This window comes from Pipra filicauda, unplaced genomic scaffold (genome assembly GCF_003945595.2).
Source record: "Pipra filicauda isolate LSUMZ 115617 unplaced genomic scaffold, ASM394559v2 scaffold87_size3191425_pilon, whole genome shotgun sequence".
Lineage (NCBI taxonomy): Eukaryota > Metazoa > Chordata > Aves > Passeriformes > Pipridae > Pipra > Pipra filicauda.
In genome coordinates this window covers 2177320-2197782 of record NW_024105064.1, presented here as the reverse complement: position 1 = coordinate 2197782, position 20463 = coordinate 2177320, and the positions used below count along the sequence as shown (strand labels likewise).

Here is a 20463-nt window from a genome sequence, read left to right as displayed (position 1 = left end):
ATAGTTTTTGATATAATCCTTGCAGATTTCCCTGATCAGCTGCAATCCATTTTTGAACTGCTTTGTGCAGTGTACAAGATAAAGATGTGTCTGAGGAGGACTGATGGTCACAGCACATGTGAATTCCAGCCCCTTTCCTGCTTGGCTTGTGAGATTTCCCATTGAATTCGTGCTATTGTAAGTGAAATAATTAGCCACACACACACTGTGCTTGTACTTTATTTAAAAATAGCCAGTAGTTAAAGGTTGCAGTCAATAAAATAGCAAACTTTAAATTACAGTATTAAAGGCTTGTAACAGTCCCCCTGGCGTGGGATGGCACGTTGGTTAGAGACACTGGAGGGGAGCAGGAGATCAGAGTGAGCTGCTCTCGGGTGTAGCTGGGACTGAAAAACAAGTAACTGAAATGTTCTGAAGTCAGAGGAGGAAGAAGAGCCCCAGGCAGGGAAGAGCTGTCACCAAACACCAGCAGGGCTTGGCTTTTCCACCATAAAATCTGAGCTGAGCAACAATGGCAGGACAGAGACACCCAGACCTGGGTATGGGGGGTGCAAAGAACTGTCACTGGGGCTGTGCTGGCCCAGGAAAACACTTTTACAGCAGCAACACTCTGCTCTGTCACTGGGGCTGTGCTGGCCCAGGAAAACACTTTTACAGCAGCAACACTCACATGCACGTCGTGAACCTCCCGTGGTTACAAAGAGCAGGAAAACGAGGAGTGGGAGATGCTCTGTCCTGCCAGAACTCCCCGGGGTGAGAGCACTGACTGCTCCTCTGCTCTCCAAGCCAGCCCCAGCTGCCCTGCTGTGGCTCTCCAGCACCATCCAGGAATGTGTGGTGTTGTCCCCAGCCCCTGTGGAAGTGGCCCCTTAATTTCCCACTCAGAATCAGATGCTTGGTCAGAGCTGCCCCTGCTGTGCCTTCACTCGGTGAGAGCTGCAGGGGGAGCACGGGGGGCTCAGGAGTCGATCCTTCCATAGGAAGAAAACACTGTGGGCAGAGAGGAAGGTCAGTCAGCACCAAGGCAATGCTCAGCAGTGCCCTTCCTGCCAAAGGAGGTCTGAGTTGTTTAGGATTAGGAGCTCTCTGGAGCCCTTTATCCTGTGTCTCTTTGTTATTATACAGCATGGTAAGAAAAATCACAGGTATCTGAGAGATTCTTCCACACAGGCCTGATTTTTTTGGATACCAGGATTCCTGGCAAAGTTGGCAGCAACTTTAACTAGTGTCAGCTTTCCACAGGGAGAAACCACACATATTCTGCTCAAGCTTCTGAGCTTGGTCAGCCCAGTAAACCCTGAGGCTGCAGAAGTGCCTGAGGTCCTCAGAGATGTGCCTTTTACTGGGAGCATCCCTATTTTCCTGGCTCTCCACTGTGATACAACGGGCCACAACCTTCCCAGGTAAGTTTTTGAGGTACTTACTTCTCTCTCTCAGCCCCTGCCCAAAGCTGCGGTACACGTGGAGCAGGGCCCAGAACAGGACAGATTTAATGGCAACAGAAATGCAGGAGCCAGTAATGAAAGCAGCTTCCAGAGTGTAGGAATTCCCTTTGCCCCACTCCCTTATCACCTGCAGGAAAAGGGAGACATAAAACAATCAACACCCAAGATCTGGAAGCCATAAGATGCAATGGAGCACTGAATTTCTGAAAGAAGTGGAATTTGGGGGAAGAAAAAAACCCAAACTGGTCGCTTTTAAATTTAGTTTCCTGTTTAGATGATGGAGGGTAAAGTGTCCTGCTGTGCTGTGCCAGATCAAGCAGGCCTGGAGTAATGGGAAGGGCCTGCTTTGCCTGCACCCTGTGACAAACAGAACCCCAAGGACAGGGGTGGCTGCAGCCCCGGGACTTTTATCCGTGTCTGGAGACTGTGGATGTGGAGCAGGAGAAACCCTGGCCACTGTCAGCATTCCAGCCCTTCCCATGGTGAACAGTCTGCTCTGCCCTTGCCCTTCTCTCTCCCTGCTCCTTTCACATCTTGTGGGAGGTGCTGGAGCCCCACCGGGAAAGGCTTTATCACAAAATAACACCCAGCACTGGACTTGGGTGGGCTTGTTTTGGCTACACCAGGATCAACAGCTGGGGGTGCTGCCTAAGAAATCCTTTAAAACATAACAGCTGAGGCCCTGGTCAAATGCTCTGGCACCACTTGAGGCCTCATGAAGGAAAGGAGGCATTTTTGAGGAGCTCTGTGTCTTGTACTGGAAGATTGTGTTGCATTTTTCCCTAATTATTCTGGACACTTTGCCAGAGACTTCCAGAGCCTCTCCTTGTGTCTAATCAGTTCAAGATCAAGCTGAAATGGTTCCTGTCCTGAAAAATGGATCCTGAAGAGGCAGGATGTGCCTGCTGCTCTTTAGATTCAGCAGGAGGACATTTTGGGCCCAAGGATCCAGCAGGGAAGAGGAGCCCTCCAGCCTTGCTGTTCCCAGCCAGGTGAGTTTGCTGCGTTACCGTGTACAGCAGGTAGATGAGATACACCACTTCAGGGACATTCTGGATCAGAAAAATCCACACCAGGGGTTTCAGCTCTTTCAAAATCTGTAAAATAAGACAAGACACACATACAGCTCTATAACTTGTTGTTATATACTCTGTAAAAGCTACAAACAGCTGATTTTTCAGTGGCGTTTCAAGTGTTGGTCAGGCTGAGTTCTCAGCTGTAACTTTGCCCTCCTGGGCATTTTTTTTAAGCAGGAAATGCAGTCTCTGCTTTGCACTGAGCTGGGCCAGGAGTGATGGTGGTTTTTCTTTGGGTATGCTCAGGTTTTTCTCTAAAACAAAGGAATGTTAACAGCCTGAAAGCTCCCTGTGCCTTTTTTCCCCACCTTTGTTTCTACTTCAGAGAAGTGCAGGCACTGAGGACTGAAATGTCCCAGTAAAACGTGGGAGAAGCAAGAGGATTTCACTGTCAGGAGAACTCTGTTTCCCAATTCACCTTGGGACTTGGGAAAGAGGGAAGGGACTGCCATCCAGTCATGTAAAGACATGAGGCCACCTAACTGGAGCAACTCTTTCTTTTCTTACAAGGACAGAGCCTCTTTTAGTGCCTAAAGGCAACTCCAGGAGCAGCAAAGAATTTATAATCTGTGAGCAGCAACTGCCCAGGTGAACTTTGTTGCTGATGGTGAGGGGAAAGTAGCTGAAAGTTTTTTACATTTTTAATCCCATCAGGAAAACAGGCATCACTCTGATTAGGAGAAAGGTGATTCTGTGTTACCTGAGTTATTAAAGTGTTTTAAAAGCACAGTGCTTGGTGCTACCTCCGTTTTTAGCAAGGAAAGCCACCAAAACAATTGGAAAGCTGTATTTCAGCTGCCAGGAATTCGTGTGAATGTCAAAGCAAACAGCCAAGGAGCCTAAAAAAAACATTCACCCCCCCAAAAAAAACCCCCTAAACTCCTTCCTGGTCATAAAAGACTCACGTATCTGATGTACTTTGGCCCCGATTCTGCAATCACTCTTGGAACAGTCTCATGATTTCAGAGGAGGTTTAGTCTGACTGACGTGAAAAATGACATTTCAAGTTCACAAATCCTCATTTTAACCTGGACACTACCCCTGAACTCTGAAGAAGCTGTCCCCATAAAGGACCACTCAGCCTTTCTGGTGTGGTTTCCTAAGGATTTGAGGCCTGTGAAGTCTCTCTGTGTCTGTATAGCCCCAATAGTTTGGAGGACTGTTCCCAGTTTCACCCAACCTTGTCAGAGAGGTTTCAAACATGGAAGTGTGATCCTACAGGTTTCACTTAAGTAGGTGATCAAGGACTGAGAATAAAACTGTGTCCCTCAGACAGGAAGAATGACACTGTGACGTTGTTTCACCCCCTCAGGTGAGGCACAGATTTAGAAGTGCTGTTGGGGCTCTGGTTCTCTCCATCCTGGCTCCCTTCCCTTGGCAGAGGGGTGTGGAAGGGGGTGGCTGTGGCTCCCCAGGCTGGGGGGAGTGCTCAGGGGTTGTTTCCCTGTGTCTCAGCTGAACACTCACTGCGATGATGCCGATGGTGACCTTCAGGCAGCCCCACAGGGCCCCCGTGGCCGAGATGATGTTGTGCACCAGGGTGATCTTGTGCAGGCTGATCAGCAGGATACACAGGCAGAGCTGGAAGGGGCAGAGACGGGGAAAAAATCATGGCTTTGAGACCCTGCAGCCACCGAAAAAATACCTGGCACAAATCCCCAGCAGCAGAAAGTCGGGCAAAATCTTTCCTTATGGAATGGGAAACCAGGACAGAGGAACTCCCCTGTGTGCCATGATACCAACAACAGAGATGAAGCAAAGATAAGGCAGATAAAGCATAAGGTAACACAGTGGTAAAGAATGAAGGGTAGTGGACAGAAGTGCAGACTTGGTGAACAAACTTGGGGTTCACTTCCCGTGTCTGTAACTTCAGTTGTTCTCTCACCCCCCTGCCCTGTGGGGCAGGTTCCCCTCTCCCACCCCAGGATCACTTCCCCAAGGGTAGGACACAGCTGGGATGTTGTGCAGGAATAACCTTTCCTGTTTTAGGAGGCTGTGGGTGGGTTGGAGCTTCTGGATGTTACTGTTTTTATGGACAAACTTCCCAAAAGTAAGTTTCAGTTCTCCTTTTGAGCAGGACAGTGATAAAACATGTGTTGATTCATTTTTATGGATTTTACCTGAGCTTCCCCATAGAAACCTGGAGATATGACCATTATTATAAGGTAAGACAGAGGCAGGATTGCTCTGGGGAGTTAATAATTAGCTCAGCTTGTCCAACTTATGACTAATAAGAGGAGGAAAAAAAAGGGAAGGTGGGGGGGGCAGAGCTGTTTACCTGTGCCTGGAGATCAAAAGTGAGCATGGAGAAGCAGAGGTTGAGCATGAAGTACTGGGACTGAAGGCTCTCCAGGGCCCCCCCCACCCGGAATGCCATCATGCCCTGGCTCTGGATGAGGATGATGGCACAGATCACATCGAAGGAGCCAACCAGCAGGATCAGCACAAAGCGGGCCTGGGGGGCAGAGACAGGGCTGTGACTGTCAGGGAAAACAGGGACAGGGGGGGACCTGGGATCATCTACCTGGGAATAAAGGAGTGCAGCAGTAAGGAAACCAGGCTGCCCAGTAAGAGAGACTGGTTCTAAGCCTCCTGTTGGCATAAACCAACCGGGGGGAACCTTCCCCCCTGATTCCAGTGGGTTATTCCCAATGCTGGACCTGTTAAATTCCAGGAGACACAGGTTTTGTCTGGGCTGTATTTACCTTGCTGGCATTCACACTAAACCTCTGCTGCTTTAAAGGTGGCTGAAGTGGCAAAAATCCCTTCACAATTGCACTGATATGAGAATATTTACACTAGAAATGATTCCTGCTCAGGAAGCAGGAGTTACAGTAATTCAAGTTACTGTTAAGACTGGTAAAAAAGCCAGTCCTTAACAGTTCTCTTCACATCTTCCACAGCAAGCTTTACTTTGAGGTTCTTGTTTAATATATAAGCTGATGAGTTGGCTGCACATCTTAAAGTACCCTGCACCCTTTTGATGCCTGTTCCTTATTGACCCAAACAAACAACCCAATTTGCTGCAGATAAGCCTGTTCAATTATATGTACAATTGATAGATAAACTAAATTGGAAAATTCTTTGCTCCAGCTTCCTAGTTTGGTTGCCACCTCTCCTATTGAAGAATAATTTTTGGGTGACTTCACAGCAAGGAACTTCCTTCTCCCATTTGTGAGAAAAATGTGATTAAAAAGGAAGGACTTCTGGGAAGCACAGCAAGGGGAAGTTTAACTACAGATCTCAGTAAGGCACAGAATACAGTCTTTGTATCACATTTAATTGCTATGAATGCAAACAAGATAACCTGCAGTGGCAGTATCTTCCCCCAGCTTGTTGTATCTTTGTTTCCCTGCAGCAGGTTCCCATAAATCCCATAAAAACACAAGGCTGTGTTTATGGAGCTGTGTCCTTGCCTATGGATTGGAGATTCCAGGTTAAATTTATGTGACTTTAGGCCAGATGTGAAGCAGAGCAGGTGAAGTGAAGGGTGTTTTCTGCAGTAACCCTGTGCAATCCTTTGACATTTATGTTACTTCCAGATTCTGCCACAAAGAAACCCAGGGAACAGCTCAGAGGAGCAGACCTGCAGCCGTGGACGTGCACACTTTGCTGTTCAGCAGGAATTAACTCAGATTAACTGACATTTCTGTCAGCAGTGCCCTCACCACAGACATCCTGCCTTTCTACGGACGGGTTTTCACACCCAACACATGGGGAAAGGAAAAATGAGTGAAAACCAGTTGAGACTGACCAGGAGCTTTGGCTTTTGCTCAGCGGGGAGGACAGTGAAGTTGGTGATGGAGCGCAGCATCACGAGCAGGATGGAGAGCACGAAGACGACGAGCTCCTGGCGGTTCTCCTGCAGGATCCCCCGGCTCACATAGTACACACAGAACACTGGGGGGACAAGGCAAGGGCAGTGCCAGGTGAGGATACAATGAACACCAGGAAAGCTTCCCAGTGTGCTGGATCTGGGTGCCAAAAACCTGAGCAGAACCACAGAGCTGAGGCTCCTCGGCCCGGAGCGCCTTTGCTCCCACCAAGGAGCCTGAATCAGAGGCTTAAAAAACACTCTCCCTAAGAAATTAAATAATCAGTTAGATTTTTAAATTCCTTGTGAAGTAACTCTCTGCAAATGGCAGTGTATCAGCCACCCACACTGGCAGCTGGGCTGTGTTAATCTGTGAACACTACATTGATCATGTCCAATTGGATATTTGAATTAAATGAAGCAGCACAGTTTTTACTAAAGAACTGAAATGACATCATCTTCCCAGGGAGAGTAATTCAGGTGACTAACAAGCAGTTTACTACTCACACACACCCCCCCCTCTGCAGTGTTGTCTGGCCACTGCACATGGTTTGTGTGTTGAGCTGAACTTGGACAGACTGGATTCAGTTTACTTTTATTGTGGAAATTTCGAAACACCCCACCCTGCAAAATAACTGCAAAGGCCTGAGTTCTGCTTTTATAAAACACATCAACCCCCCCAGTCACCTGTCACAGTGAACTCTGTGCAGTTCTGGCAAAGCTTAAATAAGGAAAAGGCTTTGTTCTTTTATAGGATGCTCCTGCAAACACTGGGTCCTTCTTCCCACAGCCAAAGTAACAATAGGTTTCTTTTTTCCAGAGCGCTGCTTCCTGGATTCCACACGTAAAATCCCCCCCACTTTTGCAAGGCTGGGACATGGGGACAAAGTGCTGTCCAAGTCTTCAAAGGAACACAGTAACCTGAGTGTCTAAACAAACCTTCAGTGACTGAACTTCCTTTTCCACTGCTCTTAACAGGGACCAGGAGAGTGGAAAATGATTGGCAAATTACAGAGTGAATCACGGGGTTTTTGGACATGCTCTTGACCTCAGGAAGACCTCAAAGACTTAAGGCAGCATTTCCTTGTTTTGCAAATTCAGCTGCTCGATCAGAAGAAATTTTGCACGAATAATTTGAAAATAAGCTCTGATTATCAAGCTTTTTGCAGAGGTGGCATGTGCACATTTCTGAAATACAGGACACCCCCTTGGTTTTGGGGGATGAATACTTCTCAACAGATTAAATCCCCAACCCCCCTTAAATTAAATATCTAATTGTAAACCCAAGAGATTGTTGCAGCCAGGGCATCTATTTTTCTTTAAAGAAACACCTGTCCTGTCAGTCTTTGTCTACCACACAGAAAACATGGTTTGGGGGAAAAACAGATGGGCAAGTGTGGCTTCAACTTCCCAGGTCTGTGACTGATTTAATATGAAGGTTCTTCAGGCTGTTCTAACACTGCAGCTTTGTGAGTCCTGTGTGAAAAGCTGCTCATTAAATCAGAGGTTCGGAATTAAAGCATTGTTGGGATTTGTCTAATTATAGAATCTGGAACAAAGCTATTGTCTTTGTTCCCTCTGGGTGAGAGCTGGAAGGCAAGGACTGTGTTACACCCACAATCTCTCCTTTTTCACAATGTTTTGGCAGCCAAGACCTGCTAAAGCCACTTCCTGAAATAGTTTATTATTTTCATGGTAATTTCTATTCGAGACAAATGGACCCAAGAATACGAAAATAAGTTTCTGTTGAAGCTCTCATTGGAAATATCCAAGGAAGTTTGGATCTTCCAGTGGGGGAAAAATATTAGACAAAAAAGAGATTTTTTTTTAAAAAATGAGGTTCTTATTTTAATAAAATATTTTAGGTGAAGCAACATCCTTGCAGGAACTTAGCGCAGAGAGATGCCTTCACATTTTCTTGTTTGAGATCAGACATTAAAATGGGAACTGGAAGTTTTTCTGGCACAGCTGAACATTCAGCACCTCTCACACAAGAAACTTCAGTTGCTGCTTAATTATACTTTGGGGAAAAAAATGTATTTGTTTCAAAATCCCAACAGTTTCTTACCAACTCCAACCAACTGGATAAAGGAAATGGTGAAATCCTCCTCGGTCTGCCGGACCAGTGTCTCTATGGTGAGTCCTATGACACTCAGCAGAGACAAAATAGTGACACAGAAGTAGATCTTCACAGGGAATGAGAGCTCTGAACATGGCTTTATCTGGAAAGGAAGAACATTTCTGAACACATAACGCAGAGTAAACTCGTTGCTGTTCCTAAAAAAAAACACATTAGGGCAAGTTGGGTAAATGAGGCAGTGCAGGGTTTTCCCTTGGGAAAAGGAAGAGAAACCCACCAACTGAACTGAAAGTCCAAAACTGCTGAGGAAGGGAGAAGTCTAACTTTATTGCATAATTAATCTCAGCCTAGACTGCCCTGGTTTATACCTCCAGCCTTTCTGCCTCACAAAGGTCATGGCATTATAATCCCATTCCTGGCCTGGAGATTGCCAGTGCCCACACCTACCCCTGTCAGAGCACGGGGGGGTCCAGCAGGCAACACATTCCCAGACTTTCAGTTTTAGAGAAGTGTAAATACAGGGTCGGTGTTCTCAGTGAGGTGAGGTCCTTATTTTCTTTCACTAAAATACTTCAGGTGAGGCAACATCCTTGCAGGAACTCAACACAGAGAGAGATGACTCCGCTCCCATCTCTGCTCCCTGTGAGCAGGGACAGGACCTGAGGGAACGGCTGGAGCTGTGGCAGGGCAGGGTTAGGCTGGATCTCAGGAAAGAAGGTTCTTCCCCCAGAGGGTGGTTGGGCACTGGAACAGGCTTCCCGTGGAATGGTCACTTCCCAAGGAATGGTCACTTCCCAAGGCTGCCAAAGCTCAAGGAGCATTTGGACAACGCTCTAAGGGACAGGGTGGGATTGTTGGGGCCAAGGGTTGGACTGGCTGATCCCTGTGGGTCCCTTCGGACTTGGGACATTCCATAATTCTGTCACTCTCTATCAGGATGCTCGTTCTGTGACAAGCCTTGGAGAGCAAACACCTGAACTCCCCGGTCCACCTTAATATGAGCGCGGATTCGAGGCACGTTTTCCCATTCCCATGCCATTTGCCATTCTTCCCAGGCAAGGTAACAACGCGGACACAGGGATCCTGCATCCCCGGCAGGGACGGAGGGACCCTGTATCCCCGGCAGGGACCCTGCATCCCCGGCAGGGACGGACTCCGCGGAGATGCCGGTGAGAGGGGCGGGAGAGGCGCCCGGGGCTGGGCCGAGCGCCGCGGGAAGAGCCGCGGGGGTGTGTGCGATGCCGCGGGGTGTCGGTACTCACGGGCCCGCAGGGCGTGGGGATGAGCTGCCGGTGTCGCGGGGTGAGGTTGGGCAGGCTGGGCAGGCTCGGCCCCGCCGGGCCCGCGGCGCCGCTGCGGGGACACAACGGGACGGTCACGGGGCCGCACCACGCACCCGCGGGGGGGGGGCCGCCCGCGCCCTCCCCACCCCCGGCACTGCCCCGCCGTGGGCAGCGCGACGGGGCACCCCCCGCGCCGCGTGTGGTGCCGCCCGTACCTGCCGTCCATGGCCGCGGCCGCGCTCCCGCCCCGCTCTGACGGGACCTACATGGCTGCGGAGGGGCCCCCGCAGCGCTTCCGGGGGACACCCCGCACGTCACTTCCCCGGCACGGCCGGGGAGGGCTCCCGAGGGTCCCGAGGGGCGTCCCCGCCCCGTCCGCCCCCGCGGGCCATGGAGGGCTCGGCGCGGCGGGGGCTCGGCGCGGTTCCCGCTGTGCGTGTCCCGCGTGACCCCCCGCCCCGCTCCTTTGGGTCGTTTCCTCGTGGGTTCGGTAAAATGGCCTCCCCCGAACGGCCGCGGTGACAAAGGGGCGAGCCCGGGGCGCTTCTCCGCCCCGAGGGGCCGGTGCCCGGTGCAGCCCCGGCGGGGCGGTGCGGGGCCGGACCCGCCTCCCCGCCCGGCGCTCCGGGCGCAGCACGGGGAGGGATGGGATGGGATGGGTGGTGGCCGCATCCCGGGAGCCGCATCCCCCGGGGAGCCGCATCCCGGGTTTGCCGGAGCCACGGGAGCGGCGGCGGCGTGCGGGGAGCCCGCAGGTGCCGGGCGGGATGCGCCGAGCGAGGGAGGGAGGAAGGGCAGAGCGGGCGCTGATGGAGAGCAGCATCCCCGGCCGGCCCTGGGAAGGGGGATGTGGGTGCTGGAGGTCTCTGGAAAGCCCTTGGGCCCGGAGGGGCGGGCGGAAAGGCCGCGGTGCAGCTCCTGTGCCGGGGATGCTCGGGATGCTCCGAGCCCTGCTCGGGGGCTGGAAGGCGAGCGGGAATTGTCCGCGTGGGGCTGGTTCGGAATGGGCAGGGAAGGCTCTAGGAGTGGGTGACCAGAAACAGCCTTGGAATGCGAGAAAAGTCTTGAAGCTATTTCCATCTTTCGGCATCCTCTCTGTGTGGGAGCTGTTAATAGTTTTGGTATTGTGCTGTTAATAGCCACAACTCGCTGAATTCTGCCCTGTTTGCTGTGCTGGGGGCAATGTTCGGGTGACCTCTTGTGTAACAGAGGTCACGGACACAAGTCTCTGTTTTTTCACTGTCATATTGGCCTTAAGCACTTGCAGCATAATTGAGCTTTAGTTTTTCTTGAGTAAAGCTGACTTCAGAGAGTTCTTTGTGGATGTGCTTTCCACCTTGACACAACGTTGTTACTGGCAGTGTAGCTGAAGGTTGGAGGAGATACAAGGAAAAGGCAGTGCATGGTGCTGGTTCTTTTGAGCTGGAGGATTGAGGCTTTGTGTGTAATCCAAGAGAAACAACTGCCAACCACTGCCACGTTTTCAGCTGTTGGTAAACATCAGCTGCTGGTTGGCCTTGAGGGAGGAAGACTGAATTAGTTCCAGATGGAGAACTCTTTCAGCCCGTTTAGGCTTTCCAGATGATTTAAGCCAGCAGGTCAGTAATTTAGGGGAGTAGTTCTGTTCTTATTTGCTGTTCTGCTTCCTGCCATGTGTGGAATCAGCGATATCAAACCTGATATCCCAGCGCTGCCGAGGGTGGGAGTTTCATGGTGCTTGATTGCTTCTGGTTTTAATTGACTTGTATAAACAGAAAAGATACTGAAAAAGCTGTGCTAGCCAACTATTTTGAATGTAGAGGGGCATTTTTTTAAGACCTGAAAAAGGAGGAGGAGCCAAGAATCCATTTTTCTAACCAAATTCTCTTGGAGAACGTGTCTCCTCCTTCAAAGTTTTGTGTTGAACTGGGTTAACACAAGCACGGGTTCAACATGAGTGTGTTAGAGGGTCTCATACCTTGGTTTGCTGCTGTCATGATTTCCTGGGAAAATGGAAAGAGATAAAGGAACGGGGATGGAAATCTTCAGTGCTTGGCTGTAACAACAGAACGTGAGGAATGGAAAATTTCACTGTAAAGCAGCTGCTCTGACAGGAGATATTTAACTCTTTAGTACCTCTTTATGATTTATTTGAGATGCCACATTGGGAAAAAAAAAACCTGAAGAAAATAATGTGTCCTGTTCACCTGTTCACATGCTCCCAGAATCAGGGCAGGTGCAGTAGCTCTTGGTACAACTCTTGTATTTCTCTTGCCATTGAATGTTGGTTGTGCTGCTGTTGTTTGATGCATTGTACTATTAGGATCTCATTTCAGATGGCTTTTCCAAGATGTCCAGTAATTAACTTCCCCCACAAGAATCCCTTTTTAAGGCCCATTGTCTTGTCTGTCCACTAAATGTGCTTCTGGAGACAAGCATTTAAAATGTAATTTCCCCGAGTGCTTGTTCACTGAGGAACAAAAGAGCTCCAGTCCCTCAATTCATCTGCATCTGATTCATCCAATTTTCACTTGCTCATAAGACAAAGGCTGCAGAAATAAAAGGGATAAATTCAGAGTGTGTTTTGATGTTGCAGATCAGCTGCTCAGGTGCAGTTTCTTTGTTTCTCAACACAGACTTTGAACCCCTGAGTGGCACTGGCTGACCCTGCCTGGCTGGGGAGGGATGAAGGTCACAGGGGGGGTTTTGGTGCTCTCTGGACTCTGCAACTGTAACTTGGCACATTTTGTGCCATCTGTAAAAGGAGAAAGCTCTACTTGCAAATGATTTAATGCCTTTTTTCTGTCAGATCTATTAAAAAAGGCTTTAAGAATTATTGCAAGTACTGATATTGAATTGCAAGGTACAGCAGTTCTGTGTGGCAAAATAAGTGATGTTGCATTATTTACAAGTAATTAAATAGAGAACAAGTCTGTTTGGAAAGCTCTTGGATATATTTTCCTTCTTTGTTCACCTAGGAATTCACATTTACCAGGATAATTGTGTTTGTGATTACTGGCAGTTACAGTCCTTGATTATTGATTGCTTATTTGACTCGGGTTGATAACAGATTAATTAGTCCAGGCTCCTGCCTGGATTTGCTGGGTTGGGAATATTTTTCTGTGGAGTGGTTAAAGAAGACCTTAGACTGAGATCAAAGACACTGGAGAATCAGGAAGAGGAGTTAGTTATAAGTGGAAAGGCCGTGCTGATGTGCTTTAAAGGAGAAAGAACTTAAACCCACCTGAAGTCTGTTGTGTGTGTGTACGTGCTATTTTAGAATTAGAAAAACCTCCCTTAGATAAATTCTTGGTGCCTAATCTTGGTATCACGATAGGAGGAGTTCAAAATCCAGTCTTGAAAGACTACACAAGCCTTTTTATCTTTGACACAGCGCGGGAGAAATGTGGTATCTTTGCTGCATTAGGGATTTAAAATGTCACTCAGAGCATACACGCTTTTTCCTTCTCTCCCTCTTAGGCAGAAAACATGGAACAGGCCACATGAAGAAGCGCGCGGAGTTTATTTTTGTGCAAGATGTTCTTTGGAGGACCAAGTGCAGGTCCTTTCCAGGCCATGGGAGATGAAGCATTAATCACATGATATTTTTGTTAAGTCAAGTGCTGTGCTAAGTCAATGTTGATTCGTGCTGAGGACAAACATTAATTCCTTAAAGTCACCATGTCGACCGTGGCAAGCGCTCAGACTCCGGAGGCACCGAGTCCTTCGCCCCTGGAAGAGAAGCCAAAGGGAAAATCCCTGTTCCACCTGGGCTCCCTCTTTGCTCACAGGAGTGAGAAGTTTGTGATAGCTCGCAGTGACAGCGTGCCGGAGGAGAACGTCCTCAAAATCACCATCACGGAGACCACGGTCATCGAGTCCGACCTGGGCATCTGGAACTCCCACGCTCTCATCTACCTCACCTTGTGGTTCTTCTTCAGCTTTTGCACTCTTTTTCTTAACAAATACATCCTCTCCTTGCTGGAAGGAGAGCCCAGCATGTTAGGTACTCCTTTTCTTTGCACTCGAATGCCAGGAAGATATTTATATAGGATTTATTTGACTGGAGCAGGCTCCACAGGCACGAGGATTGTTGGGATCCTGGGCAGGGCCAGGAGCTGATGATCCTTGTGGGCCCCTTCCAGCTCAGGATATTCTATGATTTGACAGTACCAGATCCTCTTATATGAAGCTGAGGGACAAAGTGGTTCAACTGAAGTGAAAAAGGCCTGGTTGGGAGATGTGGGGAGGGATCTTGGGGCTGTGATTATGTTCTTTAAAGGGGTTTCTGACACTCTTCTTTCCTCCACTTGCTGAAAGATGAAACTTTGGTCATAGATAAAAGTCCTACAGGAGTTTGTCTGAGAAATTTTCTGAGGTTGCTTGATTTGTCGTGTTCCACCACCTTCTGACTGATTTTGTTTCCCCTCTCATCCTCTTTAGGTGCTGTTCAAATGCTCTCAACCACCTTCATTGGCTGTATAAAAATGTTTGTTCCCTGCTGTTTGTACCAGCACAAGACCCGCATCTCTTACCCCCCCAATTTCATCATGATAATGCTCTTTGTTGGATTGATGAGGTAAATGGGTAAATATTTCCTGCACTGTATTTGCTAAAATTTCCTATACTAGTATTTGTGATTTTTTTCTGAACAGGAGCTATATTTTCATGGCTCTCTGCCTTTTTATTCTTGATCAAAAAGCGTTTGGAGAATTTCCCCCCACCCACAAAAATCACATTTTTGGCTACCTTGGCCTCCCACCACATTTACCTTCTTTCAGAACACACTTCTCTTCCCATTTACTTTCTTCCCCTTCTCTTTTGAGGCTGATGTTTGTTTAGTGCACTGGCATTTACCAGCCTTTTGCCTCAAAAGTGATCCAGGCTATTAATATTTATCTTTAAAAAGTCAATATTTGCTGTGTGCTGGGGTACTATCAGTTTGTGGTCTAGGAGAGAATAAGAATAAATGATTTTATTTCCTTTACACTGCAAAACTGATAAAGAATAATCAAATAAGCGATAAATTAGATTAATTTAATGATTTAAACTATGGTAAATATGTAGCATATCTAATTTACACTAAAGATGGATAACTGCAGATAAAATTTCCATGGTGAATTACTGTTTATCAGCAGACTTTTACTTTTTCTACTGAGCCTAATTGAAAACTTTGGGATTATAGTGCAATTCTTTCTATGCTGGGTGTCTGAGGAGCTCTTAAAGCATTATTTTATTTCCTGCTTCACTTCTTCTGATGTTCTAATTATTTTCTTAGGGTTTTTTTTTTCCTTCATTTCTTTTCCTGTTCTTCTCCTGCAGATTTGCAACAGTAGTGCTGGGCCTTGTGAGCTTGAAGAACGTGGCAGTTTCCTTTGCAGAAACGGTGAAAAGCTCTGCTCCCATTTTCACTGTCATCATGTCTCGGATGATTTTGGGGGAATACACTGGTGAGCACTTCACTGTTGCAATGGGATTTAGTTACTCTGATTTTTTTTTTGGCCATGGAGAAGGAAAGCCCACCAGAATATAAGAAATGCAGCTGGAAGAATCATTCTGAACTCAATAAGCAGATTATATGGGAGTAAAAAAGGGTTTGTTTTAATGCATTGTTAAGTAATTTTTCTGTCAAGAAAACATTATTATGCCCTTAAATAACTGAAGTTCAGTGTGTTCCTCCTTTTAAAGACAATTTAAAATTCTTGAATTTCTTCCCTCTGATTTAAAAATACCACCAAAAAAAGGCCCCAGCCCAGTGTGATTTCACTGTGACTCCAGTGCAACCTCTTGGTGTTTGCTTGGAGAGACTTTGCTTGTTCCCAGCCAGAGGGGTGACACAGTTCAGGTGGCTTTGAGGCTGCAATAAGGCAGAGGAAGGAGAGTAATTCAGTCACAGAGTGAACAGAGAGAGTGGAACTTTCTTCTGGCATTTGGTGAAAAACATGAAACCCAAGACAGTCTCCAGGGCATTTTTCTTCCCAGAGGAGATATTTTATCACTGAGTTTATTTCCCTGTTGTTTTCAAGACCCTCCTGCTGTTGTCTGAGGTATCTCTCTGCTTTTAAATCCTTACACATGACAGTTGTTCTTTCCTTCAGCTAAAGGCAGAATTTCAACTTTCAAGAGTAACTGCCATGCTGGAAATGCAGGAATCAAGCTGAGTTTTGCCCTTTTCCTTTGCAGGATTGCTGGTGAATCTCTCCCTCATCCCTGTGATGGGAGGGCTGGCCCTGTGTACAGCCACTGAAATCAGCTTCAACATTCTGGGGTTCTCAGCAGCTTTATCCACCAATATCATGGACTGGTAAGGGATAAGGAGAGCCGTGTGTGTGGAATAAAGGGATTTTCTTTAGTGTTTCTTGTAGTTAGTTCTGTACACTGCATTTAAATGTTGGTATTTAAAATGCATTTTAACAGGTGATACAATTTCTCTCTCATATCCACGAGCATCAATGAGATTAAATAGTATAATCCCATTAGTTAAAAAAGACCAAACTCCTTTCTTTAGTTGTAGAAAATGCATTTCCCCACCTGAAGGAAAAAAACTGTCATTATCAGGGATTGATTGATTTTTTTTCCTAACTAAAATCCAGGTAAATGGTGATTTTTTTCAAATTTTTTTTTTTTTTTTCAGTTTGCAAAACGTCTTTTCCAAAAAACTTCTCAGCGGAGATAAATACAGATTTTCGTAAGTATTAAAAATATTTCAGGTTTAATTATGGATGGGATTTGGGCTGCTTATATTTATGATTGTATTGCACCAGACTGTTTACAGACAGCCTTCACTGTCATACTTTTATTGGGGAAAGGAAACTCCCCTTATATATATCTATATATATGTGTGTGTGTGTGTGTGTGTGTTTTACCATGGGATAAAATGCAGGTTTTGGTCTTGAAAATATGTGCCCTCTCAGCCAGCACAAAAGGCAAACTCCTCTCTTTGCTTTGAAAAAGGAAGCTTTTAATCATTTTAATTAGCGTTTTTTCTCCTTTGTAGAGCCCCAGAGCTTCAGTTCTACACGAGTGCTGCTGCAGTGGTTATGCTTATTCCAGCTTGGATCTTTTTCATGGTAATTGGAATTCACCTTTTGCAAGGGATTGGGGGAGTAAAAAAGAGAAGACTTTCAGCAAATAATGTAATGCAGACATGAGTTGATCCAAAATGCCTGAGTTTATCTCAGGATTTTTGAGACAAATGTTGTCCAAGTCCATTTGAAGTTTTAGATGAAGACTTGAAAACAAAATCTTACATATTTGTTGACTTTTTGTCGATATTCATATGGTGTACAGGAACATTAACTCTTTGAAAATAAAATTAAGCTAAAGTGAGTGTAATACAGCAGGTTGAGTATGTATCCTTTAAATTGTGGCATTTCATTGCTGTGCATCAGTGTTCAAAAAAGCAAACGGGCCGAACACACTGGGAAGTTCAGTCAGATGAGAGCTGGTTTTCTGATGTATTTTAGGGGAAAATTTATATTATCTGTCTTGTATGTTTTAGGTTTTGTTTTGCTGAAGTTTAAATGTAAAACTGTAAATGCTTCTAATAGGAATGAGTTAGGTGGAAAATCACTTCTGGATTTGCTTATAAACTAAACTCTTCAATTTCTTTTTTTTTTTTTTGCTGTTTAGGATGTGCCTGTGATTGGGAAAAGTGGGAGAAGCTTCAGTTACAACCAGGATATTGTCATACTTCTCTTGATAGATGGAGTCTTGTTCCACCTCCAAAGTGTTACAGCCTATGCCTTGATGGGAAAAATTTCTCCTGTGACTTTCAGGTAAAACTATCAGGAGCACCATTTCACATCCTTTTCTCCTTGCTCAGTATTTCTGCTTGAGAACTGGGCAGGAGAGGGTGTGCAAAGAATTGAAGGAGGTAGATCGTGGAATGGTTGGGGTTGGAAGTGGAGTTTGAGTTGGTGTTTGAAAAGAAAGGAAGACAGAGGTTGTGTGTGGGATCTGACAAAGGGGTTTTTTTCTGACCTTGGTTTTTGATTGCCTTGCAGTGTTGCCAGCACTGTGAAACACGCCCTGTCCATCTGGCTCAGCATCATCGTGTTTGGGAACAAGATCACCAGTCTCTCGGCCATCGGCACCGTCCTGGTGACCATCGGGGTCCTGCTCTACAACAAGGCAAAGCAGCATCAGCAGGAGACCCTGCACAGCCTGGCCACCCCCCCACAGCCCACACAGGGTCCCACTGAGGACACAGAGCCACTGATTCCCAAGGATTTGGAACCCTATGATTAATATGGCCATTTGTTCTTCTGACCGAGTGTAACTCAAAGGAACTCATCCCGAAAGGGGTCGTTGCTCCAGCTGCTGATGCTGTTGGGTTCCTTGGAGTTCAGGTCGAGCCTGGGACCTGGAAGGATCCAGCAAGCCTTGCTCCCCTTGATCCCGGGACCTTCAGCAGGAAGGACCTGGGGAGGATCCAGTAAGCCTTGATGTACTGACCAACTGATACCCCAACCAGGACCTGGTGTCCTGGAACGTGCTAAACGTGGGCTTTAGTGTCTCTCCTTGACTGCAAATAATGACCGAGCCTGTATTAGTGAAAGAACTTCAGTGGCTCGTGGGAAAGCAATTCCTGCCTCCCTCCCCATCAAAGTAATGTGAAAACGTGGGCCCATGGCTGTGTTCTGCTGGCAGTGGGATGGAATTGGGGCGTAACTGAAATTCCTGGTTGTTACTCCACATTTCCTGCATTTTGGGCACCAAAACCTGCCAGAGTCAAGGAGCGTTTGGACAACGCTCTCAGGGACAGGGTGGGATTTTGGGGTGTCCTGTGCAGGGCCAGGAGTTGGACTGATGATCCTTTCCAGCTCAGGATATTCTGTGATTCGAAGAGGGAACCCCCCTCTCTCCCCACAAACAATTTATTCTGGTGTCTGTTTAGTTGGAGCAAACTCTGGGAATGAGTCTGTGCCCCAAAGCAGTGGTGAGCAGCTATTTCCAATGACCAATCTATGGATGAAAACTGATTTTTCTCCTAAAATTTCATTCTGATCATGCATTGACAAAACTGAAATGCAAGTATTCACACACACACACACACACACACATGTGGAGTGGTGAATTAAAATACTTGCACTTGCTTAGAGGTAAAAAACACTGAAAACTTCGGTGATAAAGGAAGCAGGAGCTCTGTATTTCTCTAAGAAACCATTTTAATTTCTTGCATTTTATTATGCATTTCTGTTATGAGGAAATAAGTGGACGGTTTTTTGTATTATTTCTAAGAGCGCAACAAAACGCTGCCTTTTAGAAACTCAGGGTTATGATTCTGACCTGTGTGTAAAGTATTTGTGTAATTTCTGATTATGTAAATAATCTGAGGTATCTGCGACAGATGGAACAGAGGTCGCTGAAGGGAGGAACATTAACCATAAACTGAGGCAAATCTTTATTTCTGCTGCTCTTAAGTTTTCTTTTTTTTTTTTTTTTTTTAAGGAAATTCTGTTTCGTGGTAGGTCAAAGATTAAATCTTAACTTTCCTTTTCGAAATTCTCAAGACTAGTAATTAGTTTTGGCAAAAAAAGCACAAGTAGCTACAAAAGCATTCAAATGGACTTTTTGGGAACATAATTAACAGTTCAAATGAGCGGATTTTAATAATTGCCACTCTTCTGGAAGACTGTAGCGTGGATATAGTGGTAAAAATAATTGCTAATAGGAAGTTTCCAGTAGAGTTCCTGTGAAATTTAGGCTCATGGTTACATTTCCACTTGTGAGGAATTCCACTGGCTTTAGTGAGCTGTTCCTGCAGAGAGCAAAGATGTGTCCAAGAGCCTCTCTGGAGCAGCTGTCCCTGTTTCAGTAGTTTGTGCTTGTTTGGTGCCAATGCTCACTTCAGTTTGCATTCCCACACCTGACTGGTTGCCTGGGGCATATTCCCCTAAAAATGCCAGTTTTTCCTCATTCTGTATGTGATGTGTCTGTGGTATTTTGTTTCTTTTGTACTCTTGTCACTTTTATAAAAGCTGTGGACTGTGGCATGGAGCTCTGTGGGGGTTTTTTTGTTTGTTTGTTTTCTGCCAAATACACTGAGATTTTTGAAAGTATAACTACCAAAAAAAAAAAAAATGTGGTTTGCATCGTATTTCTACTTTTGCAGACAGAAATCCCAGCTCTGTTCTCCTGTAAATACCACCACCACCTGCTTGAGCTTCATTTTAAACCTCAGCTTTTCCTAGTGCTGAAAAATCTTTTGAGTGACCCAAACCCAGCCCTGGGAGGATTTTGGAACTTGTCTTTTCAACGCCTGAGTGGCAGCACAACAATCCTGTTCTCCTTGGGGTTTGTTGACCTTGGGTGCTTTTCTCTGCCCTCTCCTTGCCCTCTGTTTTTATTAGATTCAACAAACCCTCGACTGCCCGCTTTTAAAGCCTTTCCTTCCTCCGCAGTCATACCACTAAATCTCCTTTGCTGGCTGCGTAAACAAGGAGCATTTTTTTTCCTCTTTGTTAAGAATCCACGGCAAGTGTCGCACCCCAGTTTGTGATGGCAGCAGTTCCGTTTCTGCCGGAAAAATCCTCTTTCGGGACGTTTTTTTAGGGTTTCCTTCACTTCGTTTCTCACGGCCCCACCCAGGCCGCGATGAGGACGAGGGTTATTTGCAGAGGAACAGCCACCCTGAATGTGAATTCCTTTAAATGTGAATTTAAATTTAAACGTAACCAAGGTGTAACTGTGTCCCAAATGTCACCGTTACCCAGCCGAAGCGAGGGATTCACAATTAAGCGGTGGCACATAATGAGTTTCCCTGCGCTGCCTTCAGCCCTTT

General features: G+C 46.5%; 2 protein-coding genes across 6 annotated transcripts; one reads left to right on the top strand and one right to left on the bottom strand.

Moving 5' to 3' along the window:
* Positions 1 to 203: 203 nt before the first annotated feature.
* On the bottom strand, positions 204 to 10168 carry LOC113991936. Of its 2 annotated transcripts, XM_027728701.2 has the most exons (9): positions 9914 to 10160; positions 9678 to 9768; positions 8404 to 8557; positions 6276 to 6421; positions 4800 to 4976; positions 3989 to 4102; positions 2456 to 2542; positions 1425 to 1572; positions 204 to 990 (listed from the first exon to the last, which is right to left on the bottom strand). In XM_027728701.2, the coding sequence occupies exons 1-9, from the start codon at positions 9922 to 9924 to the stop codon at positions 959 to 961; spliced, it is 960 nt and encodes a 319-aa protein (XP_027584502.1). In that variant the 5' UTR covers positions 9925 to 10160; the 3' UTR covers positions 204 to 958. The 2 variants fall into 2 exon arrangements, with proteins under 2 accessions (XP_027584502.1, XP_027584505.1); XM_027728704.2 differs by lacking the exon at positions 4800 to 4976 and having other exon boundaries at positions 9914 to 10168.
* LOC113991934 (solute carrier family 35 member E2A-like) lies at positions 10026 to 19679 on the top strand. Of its 4 annotated transcripts, none has more exons than XM_027728698.2 (9): positions 10026 to 10130; positions 13158 to 13683; positions 14121 to 14256; positions 15000 to 15127; positions 15861 to 15981; positions 16312 to 16365; positions 16675 to 16747; positions 17310 to 17455; positions 17684 to 17927. In XM_027728698.2, the coding sequence occupies exons 2-9, from the start codon at positions 13359 to 13361 to the stop codon at positions 17925 to 17927; spliced, it is 1227 nt and encodes a 408-aa protein (XP_027584499.1). In that variant the 5' UTR covers positions 10026 to 10130; positions 13158 to 13358. The 4 variants fall into 4 exon arrangements, with proteins under 4 accessions (XP_027584499.1, XP_027584496.1, XP_027584497.1 ...); XM_027728695.2 differs by having other exon boundaries at positions 10043 to 10188; positions 17684 to 19679; XM_027728696.2 differs by lacking the exon at positions 10026 to 10130 and adding an exon at positions 10204 to 10453.
* The last annotated feature ends 784 nt before the right edge of the window (positions 19680 to 20463 follow it).

Bases quoted from the DNA above. Each gene is read 5' to 3' on its own strand.
- LOC113991934 (XM_027728695.2), top strand. From the start codon at position 13,359: ATGTCGACCGTGGCAAGCGCTCAGACTCCGGAGGCACCGAGTCCTTCG. The intron at 15,982-16,311 runs GTAAGGGATAAG...TTTTTTTTTCAG, and splicing joins TCCACCAATATCATGGACTG to TTTGCAAAACGTCTTTTCCA. The intron at 16,366-16,674 runs GTAAGTATTAAA...TCTCCTTTGTAG, and splicing joins GGAGATAAATACAGATTTTC to AGCCCCAGAGCTTCAGTTCT.
- LOC113991936 (XM_027728701.2), bottom strand. The intron at 6,422-8,403 runs GTAAGAAACTGT...TTGTCCCCCCAG, and splicing joins TATCCAGTTGGTTGGAGTTG to TGTTCTGTGTGTACTATGTG. The intron at 2,543-3,988 runs GTGAGTGTTCAG...CTTATTTTACAG, and splicing joins TCACCATCGGCATCATCGCA to ATTTTGAAAGAGCTGAAACC.